General features: G+C 42.3%; 1 protein-coding gene across 4 annotated transcripts in view; it reads left to right on the top strand.

Annotated features, from left to right (window-relative positions):
• RGS14 (regulator of G protein signaling 14) overlaps positions 1-11,413 on the top strand; it is a 186,202-nt gene extending 174,789 nt beyond the window's left edge. For all 4 annotated transcript variants that reach the window (XM_040344454.1, XM_040344453.1, XM_040344456.1 and 1 more), the window contains 2 exons: positions 7,903-8,071; positions 10,890-11,413. In XM_040344454.1, the coding sequence (XP_040200388.1) occupies positions 7,903-8,071; positions 10,890-11,293 (573 nt within the window). In that variant the 3' untranslated portion in view covers positions 11,294-11,413. The remainder of the gene's footprint in view (positions 1-7,902; positions 8,072-10,889) is intronic.
• Positions 11,414-21,652: the final 10,239 nt, after the last annotated feature.

Genomic DNA, 21,652 nt, shown 5'->3' with positions numbered 1-21,652 from the left:
CTTCCCCCGCAGCAAACTGTCAGGATGGAGAGCGGAGGAAAGGGGCCGGTAAACATGTAATTTACTGGCCCCTTCCTTTTCTGATCACTGACTCTGTTCATTCATAACTGAAGCACTTCGTAAACTATGATGTTTCAGTTTATGAATGAACAGGAGGATCTGTCTCCTGTTCATTCTCCTGTTCATTCAAAGGGGAGATGACGGGGATCTATTTAGACCCCTGGCATCTCACCAAAGCTCCCCCACAGGGTGATAAAAAAAGGGAAAAAAAAAAAGAATTGTAATAAATAACAATAATAAAAAAAATTAAATAAATAAATAAAAAGCTACTGATACCGTCCACTGCCCCAACCCCCTCCTTCCCAAAAAACATTGTGAAAACAAATAGATATATAGAAAAACTACATTTATTTGTAAAATAAATTAATAAATAAATGATAAACAACAAAATAAAAAAATACTGAAACCATCCACTGCTCTACTGACAATGCCAAGGGGAAAAAACTGGCGCATTAGAACTGTATTCAGACATAGTCCAGCCAACTGAAAAAAACAAATGTCTCTTTAAAAGACACAAAGGTATGGGATGGCAGGCAGTCTTTAACCACTTGGGACCCGCGCTGTAGAAGAAAGACATCCACAGCGCGGCTCTCAAGTGCCGGGTGGACGTCTTGTTGTTTACATTCCCTGTGCGCGCCGCTGGGGGCGCGCAGCGGGGAAACACTGTGCCCGGTGCATCGCTGGGAAGCTGATGCGCGTGCCTGGCGGCCGCGATGTCCGCCAAGTACCCGCGATCGGCGGTGACAGCAGGAACGTGGAGCTCTGTGTGTAAACACAGAGCTCCACCTCCTGTCAGGGAGAGAGGAGACTGATGCTGTGTCCCTTGTACATAGGGACACAGCATCGGTCACCTCCCCCAGTCAGTCCCCCTCCACACACAGTTAGAACACACACAGGTTACACATTTATCCCCTTCCTCACCCCCTAGTGTTAACCCCTTCCCTGCCAGTCACATTTATACAGTAATTAGTGCATTTTTATAGCACTGATCGCTGTATAAATGTGAATGGTCCCAAAATTGTGTCAAAAGTGTCCGATATGTCCGCCGCAATATCGCAGGCCTGACAAAAAAAAAAATCGCAGATCGCCGCCATTACTAGTAAAAAATAAAAAATAAAAAAAATCATAAACCTATCCCCTATTTTGTAGGCGCTATAACTTTTGCGCAAACCAATCAATATACGCTTATTGCGTTTTTTTTTTAACAAAAATATGTAGAAGAACACGTTTTGGCCTAAACCGAGGAAAAAAATATAAAAAAAAAAAAAAATTGGGATATAATTATAACACAAAGTAAAAAGTTGTGTTTTTTTTTCAAAATTTTCTGTCTTTTTTTGTTTATAGCGCAAAAAATAAAAACCGTAGAGCTGATCAAATACCTTTAAAAGAAAGCTCTATTTGTGGGAAAAAAACGATAAAAATATAATTTGAGTAGAGTGTTGTATGACGCAATTGTCATTCAAAATGTGTCAGCGCTGAAGGCTGAAAATTGGTCTGGGCACGAAGGGGGTTTAAGTGCCCAGTAATGAAGTGGTTAAAATAGTTGTGATGGCTCTGTGTAAATCAAAGAAAGCAAGAGAGAGAGAGAGAGAGGATGTGCCTAACTAAGTGCAGTATCCAAAAAATATAAAAGATAAATATGGGCCCATCTGTATATACAGTTGTGTTTAAAAGTTTGCATACCCTGGCAGAAATAGTGAGACTTTGGTATTTATATTGAAAATATGACTAATCACGCCAAAAAAAAATTCTTTTATTCAAGGATATATATATTTTTTTCAATAGCATTTATTAAAGCAAATTGCAGTACAAAGATATGAACATAGGACAAAGTACAAAAAAAAATGCAATTCACATTTTGTCATCTAATCCTATGGCGCTAAACGCCAAACCCAGTATCCTAGGTTAAGGGTGCCTAAGTGAGGAGTAAAGCATAGACACAGCTCAATGACGTTATGGAATAGTGCAAGAACATTTTTGTGGAAAAGGGACAGAAACTGGATGGATCATGAAGATAACGGACCCTGAAAAAATATAAAAATAAGGGTAGGGAACAAACAAAAACAACGGGAGGGGAAGACACCACTAGAATAAAGAGCTGGGCTCAAATACCTAAGCTCAAAGTTAATGTACAATCAGGTATGTGAGGAGCCAAAGCTAAGAGAATGCGGTAGGCTGCTTATATGCTAACATTGCAGGGTTGAGGAGAGGAGTGACACGATGTTTGAGAGGAAAGCATTCCAATGGATCTTGGATAAGAGTTAATTGTCAGAGGAGTCTACTTGTCCCTTAATCGTTGGATGGCCCCCGTGGTAGTAGAAAGAGACCCTGAAATTGTCAAGTTCTTCCGGAGGTAAAGCCGCCTCCATAAAAGCTTCCTATCTGGAGTAAAAGCGTTTGGCGGACCCTTCACATTTAAAGTCGGTATTGAGTTGTTCTTTATATAACAGGAGAAGGAGCTCCCCTTTAACCTGTGAGACTTTTGGTGAGCAAGGGGATGTCCAATTCTTTAGTATGGATCTTCGAGCGATAAGTAGACATACCAGGATCCAGTTTGTGTGTTGTGTATGGGAACTGGCGGACCATGAGAGGAGGCGCTTGTCCTAATGTTCGAAAATAAGAAGTAGAGGGTCTCTCGGTAATTTCAATAGAGTTATTCCATATATGAAGGATAATACTTAATCAAAGATATTGATCACATGAAGCCATTTATTATCACATAGTTTCTTTGGGTCTTTTTAAAATCATAATGATATCAGGAATCACCCAAATGGCCCTAATCAAAAATGGCACACACAGGTTAAAATGGCTATTAAAGGTCAATTTCCCACATTTTTGTGGCCTTTTAAATCGCAATTAGTGTCTGTGTATAAATAGTCAATGAATTTGTTAGCTCTCACATGGATGCACTAAGCAGGCTAGATACTGATAGATATGGGGAGCAGAAAATAACAGTCAAAAGACCTGCGTAACAAGGTAATGAAACTTTACAAAGATGGAAAAGTATATAAAAAGATATCCAAAGCCTTGAATATGCCAGTCAGAACTGTTCAATCATTTAATAAGAAGTGGAAAATGTGGGGATCTCTTGATACCAAGCCAAGGTCAGGTAGATTCAAGAAAGATTTCAGCCACAACTGCCACAGGAATTGTTCGGGATACAAAGAAAAGCCTACGGGTAACCTCAGGAGAGATACAGGTTGCTCTAGAACAGGGGGCTCCAAACTGCGGCCCTTGGCTTGCTTTTACCTGGCCCTTGGGGCATTATTCCCCTCACTGTCAGCAACCATTGATACCAATGATGGGGCACTATTCCACGTATTGGTACCAATGATGGAGCACTGTTCCTCCCATTAATACCAATGATGGGGCACTATTCCTCCCATTGATACCAATGATAGGGCACTATTAATCTCATTGATACCAATGATGGGGCACCATTACTAGCACTGACACCAATTATGGGGCACTATTCCCCCATTGATATGACCGATGGAGCACTATTGCTACCACTGATGCCAATGTTGGGGCACTATTCCTCCCAATGACACCAATGATGGGGCACTTTTCCCCCCATTGATACCACCGATAGAGCACTATTGCTACCACTGACACCAATGTTGGAGCACTATTCCTCCCATTGATACCACCAATGGAGCACTATTTCTACCACTGATACCAATGATGGGGCACTATTCCTTCCAATGATACCAATGATGGGACACTATTCCTCCCAATGATATCACTGATGGGACACTCTTCCTCCTATTGATACCATTGATGGGGCACTATTACTCCCCCTAATACCAATCTTGGGGAATTGTTTACTCCCACTGACGCCAGGACATTTCTTACTACCACCGGCCACAGTCAGGCCCTTCGTTTTAGGTGCGCTATTCGGCCGCTAGCGGGCGATTTTAACCCCCGCTAGCGTTTGAAGAAAGGGTTAAATGCGACTGTGTATCGCCGCTGCCAAAATGCCCCCCCCCCCTGAAAAAATTTCAGTGGACGCCCATGGGTGTAAGTGATAATAATTCCTAAAAAATTTGAAGAGTAGAAATTTGTTGATATAATATGTGTGAATCAAAAAATACAAAAATAAAAATAAGTGTGCACTGCTAAAGAATATATAAGAGGGTGGGTTTTTCATTGTATCTGGGCAATTCTTCCGCTAGTTATGGGTTGCAAGCTTTCTTGGTCTACCTGATCTTGGCTTGGTATCAAAAGAGACCCTAATTTTCCACTTCGTAATAAGTGATTAGTACTGACTGGCATATTCAAGGCTTTGGGTATCTTTTTATATCCTTTTCCATCTTTATAACATTCCATTACTTTGTTACCCAGGTCTTTTGACTTAGGGCATCTAAGTGAGAGCTAACAAACTCATTGACTGCTTATACACAGACACTAAGGCCCCGTACACACGAGAGCATCTATCCGCTGGTATTTATCCGCGGATCAGTTCCAGCGGATAGATCCTGTGGTGTGTACGGCCCAGCGGATATTTATCCGCGGATATTTTTCGGACCGATGGATTTCCAGCGGATAAAAATTTCTTAGCATGCTAAGAAATCTATCCGCTGGAATCCAGTCCAGCGGATTGATCCGCTGGTCTGTACAGACTCACCGGATCAATTCGTCCGATCCCCTCCCTCGCATGCGTCGTAATGATTCGACGCATGCTTCGGAAGTCTTTACCTTCCATCGTCGCGCAAGTCGCCGCGTCATCATCGCGGCGACGGCGCGACACGTCACCGCGGATGGATTGCGCGCGGATTTCGATCTGATGGTTAGTACAACCATCATATTAAAATCCGCCAGAGGATTTATCCGCGGGAACGGTCCGGAGGACCGTTTCCAGCGGATAATCCTCTCGTGTGTACAAGGCCTTACTGTGATTTAAAAAGCTACAAATGTGAGAAATTAACCTCTAATTGCCATTTTAACCTGTGTGTGCTACCTTCTGTGTCTGTACCAATGCCAAACATTCCAGGGTATGTAAACTTTTTTATCAGGGCCATTTGGGTGGTTTCTGTTATCATTATGATTTAAAAAGGATCCTAAAAACTATGTGATAATAAATGGCTTCATGTGATCACTATCCTTAACCACTTCCCGCCTGGCCTATGGCCGATTTACGTCCGGGAAGTGGTTCTGAAATCCTGACAGGACGTCCATGGACGTCCTGCAGGATTTCATGCCACACGTGCCCGTGGGGGCGCGCAGCGCAGCGATCGGTGATGCGGGGTGTCAGTCTGACACCCTGCATCTCCGATCTCGGTAAAGAGCCTCCGGCGGAGACTCTTTACCACGTGATCAGCCGTGTCCAATCACGGCTGATCACGATGTAAACAGGAAGAGCCGTTGATGGCTCTTCCTCACTCGCGTCTGACAGACGCGAGTATAGGAGAGCCGGTCGGCGGCTCTCCTGACAGGGGGGGGTTCACGCTGATTGTTTATCAGCCCCCCCTCAGATCGCCATGCTGGACCACCAGGGAAGCCCACCCTGCACCACCAGGATGGGCCAAAAAAAAAAAAAAAAGCATTGAAAAAAAAAAAAAAAAAAAGATGCCAATCAGTGCCACCCCAAGTGTCCATAAGTGCCACCCCACAGTGTCCATCAGTGCCACCCCACAGTGCCCATCCATGCCCAGTGCCCACCTATCAGTGCCCATCTGTGCCACCCAAAAGTATCCATCAGTGCCACCCATAAGTGCCGCCCATGAGTGCCCATCTGTGCCGCCTATGAGTGCCCAGTGCCGCCCATGAGTGCCCATCAGTGCCGCCCATGAGTGCCCATCAGTGCCGCCTATGTGTGCCCATCAGTGCCGCCTATGTGTGCCCATCAGTTCCGCCTATGTGTGCCCATCAGTGCCGCCTATTTGTGCCCATCAGTGCCGCATACCAGCGCCGCCAATCAGTGCCACCTCATCTGTGCCCGTCAGTACTACCTCATCGATGTCCATCAGTGCCATCTGATCGGTGCCCATCAGTGCCGCCATATCAGTGCCCGTAATTGAAAGAGAAAACGTACTTATTTACAAAAAAATTAACAGAAAAAAATAAAAACTTAATTTTTTTTCAAAATTTTCAGTCTTTTTTTAGTTGTTGCGCAAAAAAAAAATCGCAGAGGTGATCAAATACCACCAAAATAAAGCTCTATTTGTGGGGGAAAAAAGGACGCCAATTTTGTTTGGGTACATTGTAGCATGACCGCGCAATTGCCATTCAAAGTGCGACAGTGCTGAAAGCTGAAAATTGGCTTGGGCGGGAAGGTGCGTAAGTGCCCTGTATGGAAGTGGTTAAATACATTTTTTTTTTGGTATGATATATTTTCAATATAATATATAATACCAAAATTTCACAATTTCTGCCAGGGTATGCAAACTTTTGAGCACAACTGTAGATCTCCGAGCTGTCATCATGGGAATGTTGTGAGTGTGTGGCGTGGTTTCCAGCCTCTCAGTTGGAGAGAGAGAGTGGCAGTTCCTGGAGCCTCGAGGAGACAGGAAGTCACACTCTGGCGGTATGGAGTGTCCCACAGGTATGATGTCATCAAACATAGAAGAAGCCGAATGCTCTGAGTGTGAAGCCTTGCCTTTCACTTGTCAGTGATCTGCTGTCTCCGTTTGACTTCATAACTGACGGGACACTCCATACTGCCAGAGTGTGACTTCCTGACTCCTCGAGGCTCCAGGAACTGCCTCTCTCTCTCTCCAACTGAGCGTCTGAAAACCACTCCACACAACATTCCCATGACGACAACCCGGATGACAGCCTGGAGATCTATAAACCGGTGAGTCCATATTTATCTTTTACTTTGTAAGTGTTTTCCTGCTTATGCAATACATTTTTGGGATACTGCACTTAGTTTGGTGCGTCCTCTCTCTCTACTGACAATGCCCACTGCCCTACTGACACCGTCCACTGCCCACCCCACCATGTGAAAAAAAATATTTAAGAAATACATAAAAAAAAAAACTACTGACACCATCCACTGCCCTACTGACACCATGCAACTGACCCCCCCCCCTGAAAAATAAAACAATAAAAAAAATTGTAAAAAAATATGTAATTGTAAAAAATAATAACAAATAAAATAATAGAAATACAACAATTCTGGCACTGTTCACTGCTCTACTAAAACCGTCCACTGCCCTTCTGACACTATTAACTGGCCCACAAAAGCATTTTGAATAAAAAATAAATAAATCAATTGTAACAAAAAATTAAATTGTAAAAAAAAAAAAAGCTAATAAAATAAAAGTAAAGAACTGCTGACACCGTTTACCGCCCTACTGATAAAATGCTGCACATACTACCGAGAGCTCTACACTCCACACTCCTCACCTGTACATACCACCCACCTCCATACGCTCTGCATTCCTTACCTGCACATACCATCTGCTGCCATATACTCCATACTCCTCTTCTGCAAATACAGTATTACCCACTGCCCCATAAACTCTGCACTCCTCTCCTGCACATACTATCCACCGCTGTATACTCAGCACTCCTCTCCTGCACAAAATACCCACCACCAAACACTCCACACACCTCTCCTGCACATACTACCCACTGTTGGACACTATGGCACTGTACATTCCCTATTTAACATTACCGCATTCTGCATGTAAGTAATATCTGACCACACCCCTTTAAGCCACGCCCAATATTTAGCACAATTGAAACCATGCACATATTTCCCTAAGCGCGACACTTTTTTTTCCCATGCCCAGGGCCCACTTTTGATCTTGCACACAGGCCAACTGATTTCATGATAAGATGCCATCTATTATATTTCTGTATTTGAAACTTATGTTGCCATTTACTTCCATACAGAAAGAAAATGCAACGAAGGAGAAAAGTGTACTAAGTATGCAAAGAGCAGATCACCACCATCGAGAAAACAAGGAACCTAGTCCTGCAAATCATGCTTCATTTGCCATCAAGTTTAATAAACCTGGCCCAACAAAAAATAGGCCTTATCGAACCAACAAAGACATTGAAGGTATTTCTTGTGAACATGTGCCGTATTGTGCAGTGGTTAAAAAAAAATGATAAAGGGTTGTTTTTCTAAAGCTAGAGCATAACATGGTAGCACTTTTGTAAAGTCTAAATCCAGGTGGTAATAAAATAATTAACATTACCCAGCTGATGAAGAATAAAGCTTTCATTTTCTAGTTGGAAAAATAATTGACATGATCGGAAATTCCAACAGCAAAAGTCAGATGTGAGCTTTTGAACGGAAGTTGCGACCGTGTGTATGCTCCATCTGTGGAATTTCCGCCAGCAAAAGATTGAGAGCTGGTTCTCAAATTTTCAGACGGAAAAAATTCCAATCATCTGTAGCAATTCCGATGTGCAAAACTCCGACGCATGCTCAGAAACAATTTGACGCATGCTCGGAAGCATTGAACTTAATATTCTCGCTTTGTCGTAGTGTTGTACGTCACCACATTCTTGACAGTCGAAAGTTCAGAGAACTTTTGTGTGACCGTGTATATGCAAGCCAAGTTTGAGCAGAATTCCGTCGGAAAAAACATCCAAGGTTTTTCCGAAGGAAAATCCGATTGTGTGTACGGGGCATTATACATGATGCATGGCTATCTAGCATGGGGTATAGGTGAAAAGATCGAAACAACATTAAGTAGACCTGTACCCTAAGTGCCTGTTCACATTACCGCGCGACATTACATTAAAGTGAATGAGAGCCTTCTTAATGCACACTAATGAAGTCACTCCAACTTCAGAAAAGGTTCCTGTACTACTTCAAGGCGACTTCTAGGCGACTTGTACCCATTGATTTCAATTGAAGTTACCTTCAAAGTCGGATCAGTGTCTTAACTGAAGTAACATTACAGGAAGAGAAAATTGTTTTCTCAGGCAAACCCCTCCCTCCCACAGAGCTGATTATTGTTTGATTGGCCACTGGCAAAGTTGCCTGTCCTGGAGGCGACTCAAAGTTTCCTCGAAGTTGCATCAAAGTTGCCTCGAAGTTGCCTCGAAGTTGCCTCGCAAAGTCGTGCCGACTTTCATGTCGCTGTTGTGTGAACCGGCACTAATGGTAGCACAGAGTTATATTAACTAGGATGGGCAAATAAAGATTAACAAAAGCAAGTAAATATTTACCTTTTCTGGAGAAAATATTGCCTTAGTTTACCTTCAGTAGTTGCCACAAAGCCAAAATCCTAGGTTTTAGGATATGCAATCTTTGTTGAAAGGGGTATAAGTATTCAGGTTTGCTGCTCCTCGCCTTCAGAAGAAACAGTTTGACCAATGCCTAGGCTTTCAGCTGTTCAATGATTAGAAGGATCTCGCAAATGTAAGCATTTAAAGTAAACCCTGTAAGCTATGATATAAAAGTGATAAGCGCAATAATAAGTGAACAAACAATACAATATGGGCTAAAACAGCCTAAAGTGACAATGTGCAATAAGATAAATTGACAAAAGTCCCATCAGTATAATAAATAACGTAGTGGATGATCTTCGTGAATAAAGTGAATAATCTTCCAATAATCTTCTATAGTGATCTTCAAACAATGGGCTCACAGAGCGCTTACCTCCTTGCATATGAATCTCTGCTTTCCTAAATAGCCCGTGCCAGCTGATTGTCTCCTGGAATGATTCCCATGAAGTGTTCTCCAACTCGAGTCCAGCGCTGCAGGTAATAGCTCAAATAGGTCCCTCGATATTGCTCAGGATGAAGAAAAGATTCCCCATAGTGAAGTACATAATAAAGATTTAATACGGTAGTAAAAGATGCTTACAAAGGTAAAATGATCTTGTGCAAACGAATTCCGTAATACTTCCGGTATTTCCTGGTAGTTCCGGCCCTTATATGTTACACCACGTCACGTGGCTTCATCAGAGGTGTCGGATTGGTTAGAAGTCCTTTCATTTATACATGAGGAGCTGAAGTATGATGGCGGCCATCTTGCCAGAGTATATGTCTCCGTCTAGGCGGCGGCCATTTTATAGGTTGGTATCCGCATTAGTAATCCTTATTGAAAAGGTTATAAACAATGATGTTAAACCTAGAAGCGCACACAGGCTTTTTGTATGGCCTAAACCGGGAGTAATACTGAACTGGCATATATTTAACAGCATCAAACATAAAAAAGAGTATTATAACCACTAAGGTACATAGGGTCAAATACAATACAAGTAATTAAAATGAGTACGTCATAAATAACATAACTACTAAGGATATTAAATATATATTAAAAATATATATAACATTAAAATGTGCTGAAATGTTTAAAAATTATTGAAGAAACAATTGAGATCAAACTCCACATTCGTTCCATCAGGTACCATTGTTTGCAAACTATATATCCACCTGGTCTCTTTTTGACTGATGGATCTGACCAGGTGTGCCCCTCTCCATGGTTTCTTGTATTTTCCTTTTGTTTAAAGATCACTATAGAAAATTATTTGAGGATTATTTACTTTATTCACAAAGATCATCCACTACGTTATTTACTATACTGATGGGACTTTTGTCAATTTATCTTATTGCATATTGTCACTTTAGGCTGTTTTAGTCCATATTGTATTGTTTGTTCACTTATTATTGCGCTTATCATTTTTATATCATATTCATTATTGGTTTATATTTTATATTTACACAATTAGATTGTGCAGTAGTTTTGACACCTCATTTACATATTATATTTGGCGGCGCGAGAGCACACCCAAATTAAACCCTGTAAGCTGTTACTTTACCATAGCAATTAGGCCATTAAGTTAATATTAAGTGGAGATGGAAGTAAAGGCTTACAAATCTTGGTGCTCTGTGTAACCCAGACATTTTTGGTCTTGCAGGACTGGTAGAGATGCTAAACAGAGTCCAAAGCACTCGGGCAGATGACCAGCGTGGGTTACTGTGTAAAGAGGACCTTGTTCTACCAGAATTCTTGAAACTTCCAACTGATGAAACATGTGATAGCTGCAATATGACTTGCTCCCACAGTGACCAAGAGCTACTAGAGACTGATCTTCATTTGGAAGTTGCTGCTGAAAATTGCAGAGAACAGAATCGTACTACAGACACCAGATCTCCATCACCAGAAACAGTGTGTTTATCTCTGATAGAAGATATTAACCCATTATCAGAAACCAGTTACAGCAAAGACACAACCCCTACAGGGACAATTTCTGATGTGTCTTTGGAATCAACAGTCGTCGATGGGAAATCACAGACAGAGGATAATAACTGTGCGATGTAATTGCTACCAGTGTATTTATTATTATTACTTTACATCACTCTCAGAAAGAAGAGTACTGTGTGCCAACAACTGTCTTGCTGCAGTAGTTCAGGAAATTCAGAATCTGCTACACTAGTATGGAATGGAAGTATGGAATGGAACCTAATTAGGGCAAAAAACAACAACTTAACTTAACTTAACTGTCTATTCAGTTTTTGAGTAAAGCCCATTTGAGGTTGATATCTGCCAGCTTATAAACACATGCAAAAATCTTTTCCAAAATCCTTTGGCTCCCTTGCAACATCTGTTACAGTCAGTAAAATTACCAGGAGGAATGCAGGGGTGAAGCCGTTGGTCAGACAGAATAATGTTTGTTACGTCTGTGGCACTGCAGGTTGCTGGATGCTTACAGTGCTGATCTACTTGCCACGGTCCGAGATGTAAACGATCAGCATATGTTTGAACTCTGCAGGAGTGAAATTGCAAGTCACTTTTTGAAAGGTCTATATTCGAACTTGTATTTTCTTTAAAGCAAGTCTAGAGGATGTGTAGATTTTCTATTAATGAGTAATTAGGGATGATCCAAACTGCCCTGGTTTTGTTTCAAGCAGGATTTAACAAACTTAATGGAAGCTCGAATGCTGAACCTAAACCCACTGAAATCAATGGGAGACAAATCTTTCAAATCCAAAAATGCAATTTTTTGAGCCTATGTGCAAAGGTTAAATAGCATGGGGTGGTTCTCCACTCCACCTACCCTCCCCTCCAGGAGACTGGCCAGGGCACAGAGCCAGTGACAGATGGTAATGCCTGATGTACAATGCCAGAAGGGTTCAAGCACACCCAGGGGTGGCGGCATTAAGTCCTGGTAATGCAAGACGCATGTGCTGCCATGTACCAATGCAAAATGTTTTTTTTGTTTTCAGTTTGACTGGGAGCAGTAATTTTAAATGTTTACAGTGAAACATTAAAATTGCCCAATTCATTTAAATAACATGCCTGTGGGTCTGCAATGTACTCTGTGGGACCTTTGGAGGGTTCTGTGTGCTTTTCCTTAAAGAAAAAAAAAAAGAAGAAATATAACTTCACTTACTGGTAATTTAACTGGTAATATTTATTTTTCTTTGTTAATCTCACTTGTGCTGTAATACATACAGCAAGAATGACAATTTTTTTTGCAAAGAATCCCCCTCAGAATGCATATCAGAACTTTTGAGTCTGGTATGGATATACTGGGGGTACACCATGCAAAAAAAGACAATGATGTGCGTGGTCCCCAGGAAATCTTTACCAGGCCTGAACATTTTTAAGGGGATCCCCATGCAAAAAAAATAAATAATGTTAATGAGGACATGGGCCCTTTCCTCGCAAACCTGGTTGTAGAGGTCTGCGGGTGGGGGCTTATTGAAATCTGGAAGTCTCTTTGAAAATAAGGGGCCCCCCAGATACTTTACCCCCTACTAATTCCCACAAACAAGCCAGAAATAAAGATGTGAAAAAACATTCTAAAACCCTAAAATGAGTGTAATAAAATATAAGCAGCGCTGTAAACAATGTAAGATGAAACATCCGTTTTCACAGGTATTCAAAAATAATGCTAATGTCCATAAACATCACCATGTGACAAAAGTGAATATGTGCACAAATTCCCAAAAATATATATATAAATGTGTTTAAATATTAATTAAATATAAGTCCATAAAACACATCAAGTAGGTTTGTGAAAAAATAATGATAATAGCTTCCAATCTTCCACCACACCTGGTGTCAGTGAATACTCTCCTGTCAGATTCAAAACTCACCAACTCAAATTGCATTACACTCTCGTGTTCGGCGTGTAAACGTATACAAAAAGACCTCACTGGGAGGTATAGCGGATAATCCCAGTTCCAACCAATTCACTGCCAGAAAGCTCCGCATGTAAATAAAAGAAGTGCTCAAAATAGCGTAATACCGTAAAATCAGTTTAATAACACACTTGAATCTTCAAATATAGCACTCACATGAATCTAAAAAAAATAGAGCAATACACTGCACAGCAAACACTCGTTCAGAGATGAACCGAAAACCGAGTATATTGGTCACAGCAGACCCAAGGTGTCAACTGATCGCTCACCACTTCCCCGCTGTTCCTTCCTGGATCTCTGCTTCCTTGATCAGCCTTGATACGTCACACGTTCACTTCAGATGGTTGCCGCACAGCTACGTCCATGTTTCGTCATAAAATGACATTTTTTTTGCAAAGAATCCCCCTCAGAATGCATATCAGAACTTTTGAGTCTGGTATGGATATAATGGGGGTACCCCATGCAAAAAAAGACAATGATGTGCGTGGTCCCCAGGAAATCTTTACCAGGCCTGAAAATATTTAAGGGGATCCCTGTGCAAAAAAAAATTAAATGTTAATGTTAATGAGGACATGGGCCCTTTCCTCGCAAACCTGGTTGTAGAGGTCTGCGGGTGGGCTTATTGAAATCTGGAAGTCTCTTTAAAAATAAGGGGGCCCCCTGATACTTTACCCCCTACTAATTGCCCCAAACAAGATAGAAATAAAGATACTTTTTTTTTTACATTTGACATGTCCTTCATTTAAAAAAATAAAATAAAATCCTCCTGATTGGCCAAAAGGAAAAAAAAATTATGAACTTGGTGCACACAACCAATCCCATTGCTACTCCCTGTTGAGTATCAGCTATATAAAGGAAGGGGTGGGGATAGCAATGACATCATTGACCAAATATGGCTATGGCCATGACCACTATTCCCTCCCCTTTGCTTACATGGATGGGGAATCCCGGGCATGTATGTCATTGGTGTCAGTGACGTTAGCCGTTGCTAAGGATGTGGTGGGTGCCAGGATCAGCCCCTTCCTTAGCAATCATTGAGAGCGAAGAGCTATCATATATAGAACCGGTATACATTTTGCCTCTATATATGATGATGCTAAACAGGTAGCCAAATGGAAAAAGGGTTGAAGCCACATAAAAGGGAGCTGTGTTTCCTACCAAAGGATTTGTATTTGTGATCATATAGCCCTGTCAAACAGCACAGCCAGATGGATGATATCACTTAGTTATGAATACATTGGTATTCTATATCCACCTCCAGGCTTCTCACTGGACAATGAAAAAATTCACCTTCTCTGCTCACTGTGCTCTCTCCTCCAATAAGCATGTTAACAACATTTGCATACAGCATAGCAAATTGACTCCAAGCACTGCCCCAGCCACTCTGAGCTCTGCTGTATAGGGGACTGCAACAGACTGATACCAAAAAGCATTGAATGTAAAAAAATACAATTGCATGTAAAATTTATGTTAATTCTATAATACATGCATTCCCTGTTGACAAGCTAGTTTGGCCATTGATGGACATTTTTCTGCATGCGAAAAAATGTGTGGGGATATTGGCCTGCAATACATGAGTCACAGAACCTGCATGGTTTCTCTCCCTTTGCTGACAGAGTTGTATATGTAGTACTTTTACTTTTTTTTAGCTGTTCTCTGTAGATCACCCTGAGCTACAATGAGCATGATCAACTGCACTTGTTGTTCACCTATTTCAGTTCAGAAATGGTCCAACTATTGCTAGTAGTGCTTGACAATGGCTTGCTTACTGGAGCTGCCTATGGCCAGTCTAAGGCTACATGTACATGGGTGACCTTGCCCATGCAGTGTACAGACACTGCGTAGTCCTGGTACCCAGGATGTCCTAGAGCTACATACGTCTGCCCATAGACATGAATGGGTAAAAACAGCTGTACAAAGCCATGCTGTGCTCTTTGCATAAAGAAGCGCATGCACACCAGAAATATGCAGTGTCTTTACGCTACACAAGCAAATTCGCCCATGTACATGTAGCCTAAATGTGTCTACAGACATTAGAAATCATACTGTATATCCAATGCAGCAATCCAATACAACAATCTGGAACAAATTGAATCACTAAGTTGTAAAAAGACTATTGTAAGCAGGGCCGTCTTTAATATTGATTGGACCCTGGGCAAACATTTTCTTGAGCCCTCCCGAATCCACTTATCAACTATTTGCTGACAGTGTGGGATCAAGGGGCAGCTTCTTTGGGCCCCACAACAATGAGTGGGCCTGGGGCAGCTGTCCCTTTTGCCCTGCGTTAAAGATAGCCCTGATTGTAAGCTGTTAAAGTGAATGATCCATTTATTCAAAATTTTTGTTTATTTATTTTTTGCCTGAAATAAAGAAATCGGAGCAGGGTATTTATTAAAACAATGGTCCAAAGAAAATATATGTATGTCCATAAAAAACATAGTTAGGAAGACATATAAGGCCTCGTACACACGACCAAACATGTCTGCTGAAACTGGTCCGCGGACCAGTTTCCGCGGACATGTTCGGTCGTCTGTACAGCCAACCGGACAATTTTCCGGCGGATCGGACAGGTTTCCAGCGGACAAATGTTTCTTAGCATGCTAAGAAACATGTCCGCTGGAAGCCTGTCCGTCGGACATGTTCGGTCGTCTGTACGACTCACCGGACATGTCCGCTCGGCCGAAAGCCCTCGCATGCGTCAAAGTGATTTGACGCATGCGTGGAAGCATTGACCTTCCAGGGTCGCGCACGTCACCGCGTCATCGTCGTGGCAACGGCCACGGCCATGTCACCGCGTTCGCTGTCCGCGGGAAATTTGGTCTGATGGTGTGTACAGCCATCAGACCAAAATCCGCCAGCAGACATGTCCGATGAAAACGGTCCGCGGATGGCGGATTTTGATCTCATGGTTGTACTAACCATGAGATCCAAATCCCCGCGGAATTCAGTCCACGGTGAGGTGTCACGCCGTCGCCGCGATGATGACGCGGCGACGTGCGCGACGCTGTCATATAAGGAATTCCACGCATGCGTCGAATCATTACGACGCATGCGGGGGATGGATTCGGACAGATTGATCCGGTGAGTCTGTACAGACAAGCGGATCAATCCGTTGGAATGGATTCCAGCGGATCGATTTCTTAGCATGTCAAGAAATTTTGATCCGCTGGAAATCCATCTTCGGGGACAAAAATCCGCGGAAACAGATCCGCTGGATCGTACACACCAGGGGATCTATCCGCTGGAGCCGGTCCATGGATCAATTCCAGCGGATCGATCCTCTCGTGTGTACGGGGCCTTAGAGTTTGAGTGCAGGTAACACACAAAGACGCTGTTAAATTTTTCATAGGCATCAGGGCATCAAATACGTCAGTTTTTTTGTGCCATATGAAAAACAGTGTTAGTAAGTTGTATATTTCTATGTGTTTTTCCTGCCTGCCCTGAAAGTGGAGGCCAATTTATTTAGTTATACATTGTTATGCAAACTAGGTTAGATATTATAAGACAAATGCTTTGATAAAATGTAAAATTATGAAAATTGCACCTTCACCTTTATCCCCATCCATTTTGTAGCTTCCCTGCTATATTTTGCAAAATGACTTTACCATATGCATCAGGCTGTTTGCAAAGTGCTTCCTGCATTTTCTCATAGAGTATGTCATATGCCATGAGTTGTTAAAGATAATGTGAAAGATATGTAAAATGTTGTTCATGCACTCAATGACAGTTGTAAACATGTCATGAAATACTAGAGAAAAGGAAGCATATATAGCCCTATAGGCCCTGACGTCAGTCATACTTAATGCTCACCCTCACCCTGCTTGTCCCATACCCTCATCTTAGAGTCAAATGAAAATAATAAGGTCAGACTTGTTCAGAACTGCTAACAACATCATCCCCTATCACTGTTCAGTTGTTGACTAACAAGACTGCTAACTAATGTGGAAGTTGTACTACTCTGCATGTATTTGCCAGTTAAACACCTGAATCTTTATTCTCAGGACAAGCGCCAGGTGTTGGTACTAACAAAGAACTGGAGTCACTTCTATTGCTGTGCTCATAAAAATGGCCTGTGGGCAATGTTGTCAAATGGTGCCTTTGGATTTGTAAGCAGCGCCGCCTAAAACTACTATGTGCTTAATTGAAAACAACAAAAAAAGACTGCATTTGGCCTGCTTTACCTTCAGCACAAATGTATCTCAATAGGACCTGCGGCATCCAGAGAAACCCAACACAACTCAAGTGCTGCCTGAGGCCGCGTACACACGGTCGTTCCAAACCGATGAGAATGGTCCGACGGGCCATTTCCATCGGTTCACCGCTGAAGTGGCCTGATGGTCTGATGTGCGTACACACCATCGTTCCAAAAACCGATCTGGTCAGAACGCGGTGACGTCAAACACACTGCGTGCTGAATAAAACGAAGTTCAATGCTTCCAAGCATGCGTCGACTTGATTCTGAGCATGCGTGGGTTTTGAACCGATGCTTTCTGTAATAACCATCGGTTTGGACCGATCGGGCAGCGGTCCATCGGTTCGATTTTAAAGCATGTTTTAAAATTTTGGACCGAAGGACAACGGACCGATGGGCCGTACATACGGTCGGATTTGACCGATGAAACTGGACTTAAGGCCGTTTTCATCGGTTTGGACCGACCGTGTGTACATGGCCTTAGAGCTGTCCTCTTAGAGCTGTCATCAACACTGCACTATTGGGGTAAATAGGCATCTGATTATCTCCAGTTGATAAATGCAAGAAAACAACTGCCTTGTACATCTGTGATGTGCTTACAAAGTCTAACTCTTGGCTGAACATTATTTATTTTTTTAGAGCAAGAAAAGGACTAGTACTTTTATTGTATTTAACGCTAAGCACTTGTTAGAAGATACAGTATGGTAAGGTAGAATTCAGGATAGGGGTTGATTTACTAATGTCAAATAGACTGTTCCCTTTTGCAAGGGAAGTTGCACCTAGTGAATTAAGTGAAGCTTTGCTGCGTTCCATCCTCCATTCACGTGAAGAAAAAATCCTTTTTTATTTTTGTGATGGCTCCCGTCCCACTCTCCACTTGAGTTCTTCTGTCATATACCGCTTCCTCCAGTCTGAATATAGATATCTGATATTACAGCTCATATATGGTAACTAAAAAAACAGACGAGACTAGCTCAGTTACACAGCTTGAACATGGAATGATTTATTGGACAAGTATATAGCCTTTTTATACACTTTTTAACACAAGGGGTTAGATAATGAGGTAGGGCAGACTCATGGCTACCCCCAACCCCCAGCAACTAATTAGCTGACAATGATATAATTAACATGTTAATTAACGCAGCACTTAAAGCAGCTCAGGTGAACAGAATGCCCGGCAACAAAGGTGAAGCTTATTAAACAGACAACAGCAGGCGATCTCAGTAGCAGACTCTCCAGCTCCAGAGACCAATGTGATCAGCTCTTTCAATGAACATGTGTAGTTCAGAATTAAACAAACTAAAAATAGTCTTTGGGCAAATCCAAGAAAACAGTCTTTCAGTTCAGAAAAACTGAAAATGTTCGAAAAATATAGCAATAACAAATAACAGGGTGATTGTGGGCAGAAAAGGTCCCTGCAGCCAGTGTTTGTGACAATTTTCCTTGCACATAATTCTGTATTTTTTGCAGAGTAAAACATCATCATATTCGCTAAGGGCGAATTTCCCTGGAAAGTGCAACTTCTCTTGCAACGTGAATAGCCTAGTTGCTTTGGTAAATCAACCCCAAAGAGTCCTCACAGCAGGGCTGCTGCTAGAAATCACGGGGCCCCATACAGCCTACCTGGTAGGGCCCCCACCAATATGTAAAAACAAGATTTTCACAAAAAATACACAATAATCATTATTAGCGGACACAAACATAATAGCTGGCAGTAGGTGTCACCTTCAACTGTAGGGTCCAGGCAGGGCCACTGATAGGGGGACCACCAGTCCTCCTGTAGGGGGCCCACCTGTTGAATTAACCTTTTTAATTTTTTTTTAATTTATAATAAAAAAAAATGTTTACAATAATTTTTTTAACAGGACAGGGAAGCCAACAGTGCCACAGGAGGGGGGTGCAGCACAGTGACAGGGGGGCGTGCACATGGGGGGATCAGAAGTAGGCAGAACAAGGAGGGGGATCTGTGCGGTGGAAGCGATAACATTGATTACAGGAATGATGCCCTGTGTCTGTGTCTTTCCCTGCAGCAGCTGAAAGCCAGCGGGAGGGAGAAAAACCGACTTTCAGCAGCTGCAGAGAGCAGCACAGGACATCTTTCTGTAATTGCACCTCCTCCCGACCACACCCATTCCTCCTGCAGTTTGGGTCCCCCTGTGTGCCTGGGCCCCCTACAGGAGGACTGGTGGTCCCCTCCTATCAGCAGCCCTGCCTCACAGTCCCTTTCACATGGATATAGTCCATTGACCCATGGCAAAGAATACACAGCACAAAACTGAATCAGAATCTGCTGAAAATGTTTCCGTGAAGCACTTTAGCTGGTTATGTAAATAAACAAGCAATTTACTAATCTTGTAGATGGCTGAATGTATTTGTTTCAGAGGTCTCTAATAAAACTATTAAATGATTCTTTCTAATGTGGTACTTCTTTACAGCTACTCTACAACTAATAAATAGGAAGGTCCAAAGAAAAAAGCAAAGGGCATCCATGACTATGGCTTAAAAACTTGCAAGTCGTTTCGAATGTTGCAGGCAGTTACCTTATTGGTGGTGGCTATATGACTGGAAGGGCTCTCAGAGACTTCAGGAGGGGGTGGATAGCTGCAAGTTCCAGTGGGTGTGCAACGGATGAAGAAGAAACTTTATCTCATGTGCTCAGCGGTCCCAGCATCAGGAGCGCTTCAGCTCGGACCCTCCAGGCCCATCAGTGATGCACATGCCAGTTTCTGCCTATGTGGAGCCTGGAAGGAGCCCTGCGGGTAGGGAGCCAGTAATTAAAATATTTTCTTGGGGGAGTTGTTGCGGGGGGCATGCCCAGGTAGAAGAGGTTTACGGCAGGTACTGGTTCGGGAGTAGAGTCTGCCACCAGGCAGCAGACTCAGTTCCTGTTGTTATGGGGTTGGACACGAGCTTGAAGAAACGTGTTAGCGGATTTGCTACAGAAATTTGAGGTTGGTAGTGGGCCACTGTCTGGGTGCAGGTTATGGGGGATAGTCTTTCAATGACTGCCGTGCCGATGTCCTCTTCTGATTCTTCAGCAATGGGCAAGCAGGATATGGCAAAAGATAACGGTAAGAAGGTGGATTACATTACGCTTTGCCAACTCTGAAAGTGTGAAGTTCACTTAAGGACCCCTCACTGTATATATACGTCATTTTTTTAAAGATGGATATATAATCTCGGTAACGGCAGCAGCTGCTGCCACAACCGAGATATCCATCTTTTCAGTGAGCGGTCCTTTCAACGATAACCGTGGTCTCCGCCGCGGAATCGATACAAGATCACCATTATCGGCGGCGGGAGAGGGCCACCCCGCCGCTCTCCCACGCCCTCTGACGCTTACCGGAGCCGTCGGCAGCGGCGGAGGTGATCGGTCCTGTCCCCTGCTCGGCTGGGATACGAGTGAGGGCAAGATGGCCCCCACCCGTCCCCATTTTTTCAAATGACAATTTTTTTAGTTTTTTTTGCATTTTAGTCTAAATATGAGATCTGAGGTCTTTTTGACCCCAGATCTCATATTTAAGAGGGCCTGTCATGCTTTGTTCTATTACAAGGGATGTTTAAATTCCTTGTAATAGGAATAAAAGTGATCCATTTTTATTTTTTTTGTGTAAAAATTAATAAAATAAGTAAAAATAAATACAAAAACAAAAATATTTTTTTTTTAAAGTGCCCCGTCCCGACGAGCTCACGCGCAGAAGCGAACGCATACGTGAGTAGCGCCTGCATATGAAAACAGTGTTCAAACCACACAAGTGAGGTATCACCGCGATCGTTAGAGCGAGAGCAATAATTCTAAACCTCCTCTGTAGCTCAAAAGATGCAACCTATAGAATTTTTTAAAAGTCGCCTATGGCGATTTTTAAGGGAAAAAGTTTGACGCCATTCCACTAGCGGGCGCAATTTTGAAGCGTGACATGTTGGGTATCATTTTACTCGGCGTAACATTATCTTTCACAATATATAAATAAATTGGGCTAAGTTTACTGTTGTCTTATTTTTTAATACAAAAAAGTGTTTTTTTTCCAAAAAAAGTGCACTTGTAAAACTGCTGCACAAATACGGTGTGACAAAAAGTATTGCAATGACCGCCATTGTATTCTCTAGGGTGTTAGAAAAAAATATATATAATGTTTGGGGGTTTTAAGTAAATTTTCTAGCAAAAAAAAATGTTTTACTCCAAATCTGAAAAACAGGCTTGGTCCTTAAGTGGTTAAAGGCTTTTAAAACCGAAAATTAGAAAAAACATTTGGATGGGTGAGTATATTGGGATTTTTACTCTGCTGCCACTGGAAAAATTAAACTTAGGTTACTACTAGACAAGAAGGATGCTGACCCTAT

This window comes from Rana temporaria, chromosome 3 (assembly GCF_905171775.1).
Source record: "Rana temporaria chromosome 3, aRanTem1.1, whole genome shotgun sequence".
NCBI classification, from domain to species: Eukaryota; Metazoa; Chordata; class Amphibia; order Anura; family Ranidae; genus Rana; species Rana temporaria.
Note: the sequence above shows the minus strand (reverse complement) of the source record. Positions and strands in the feature narration are given on the sequence as shown.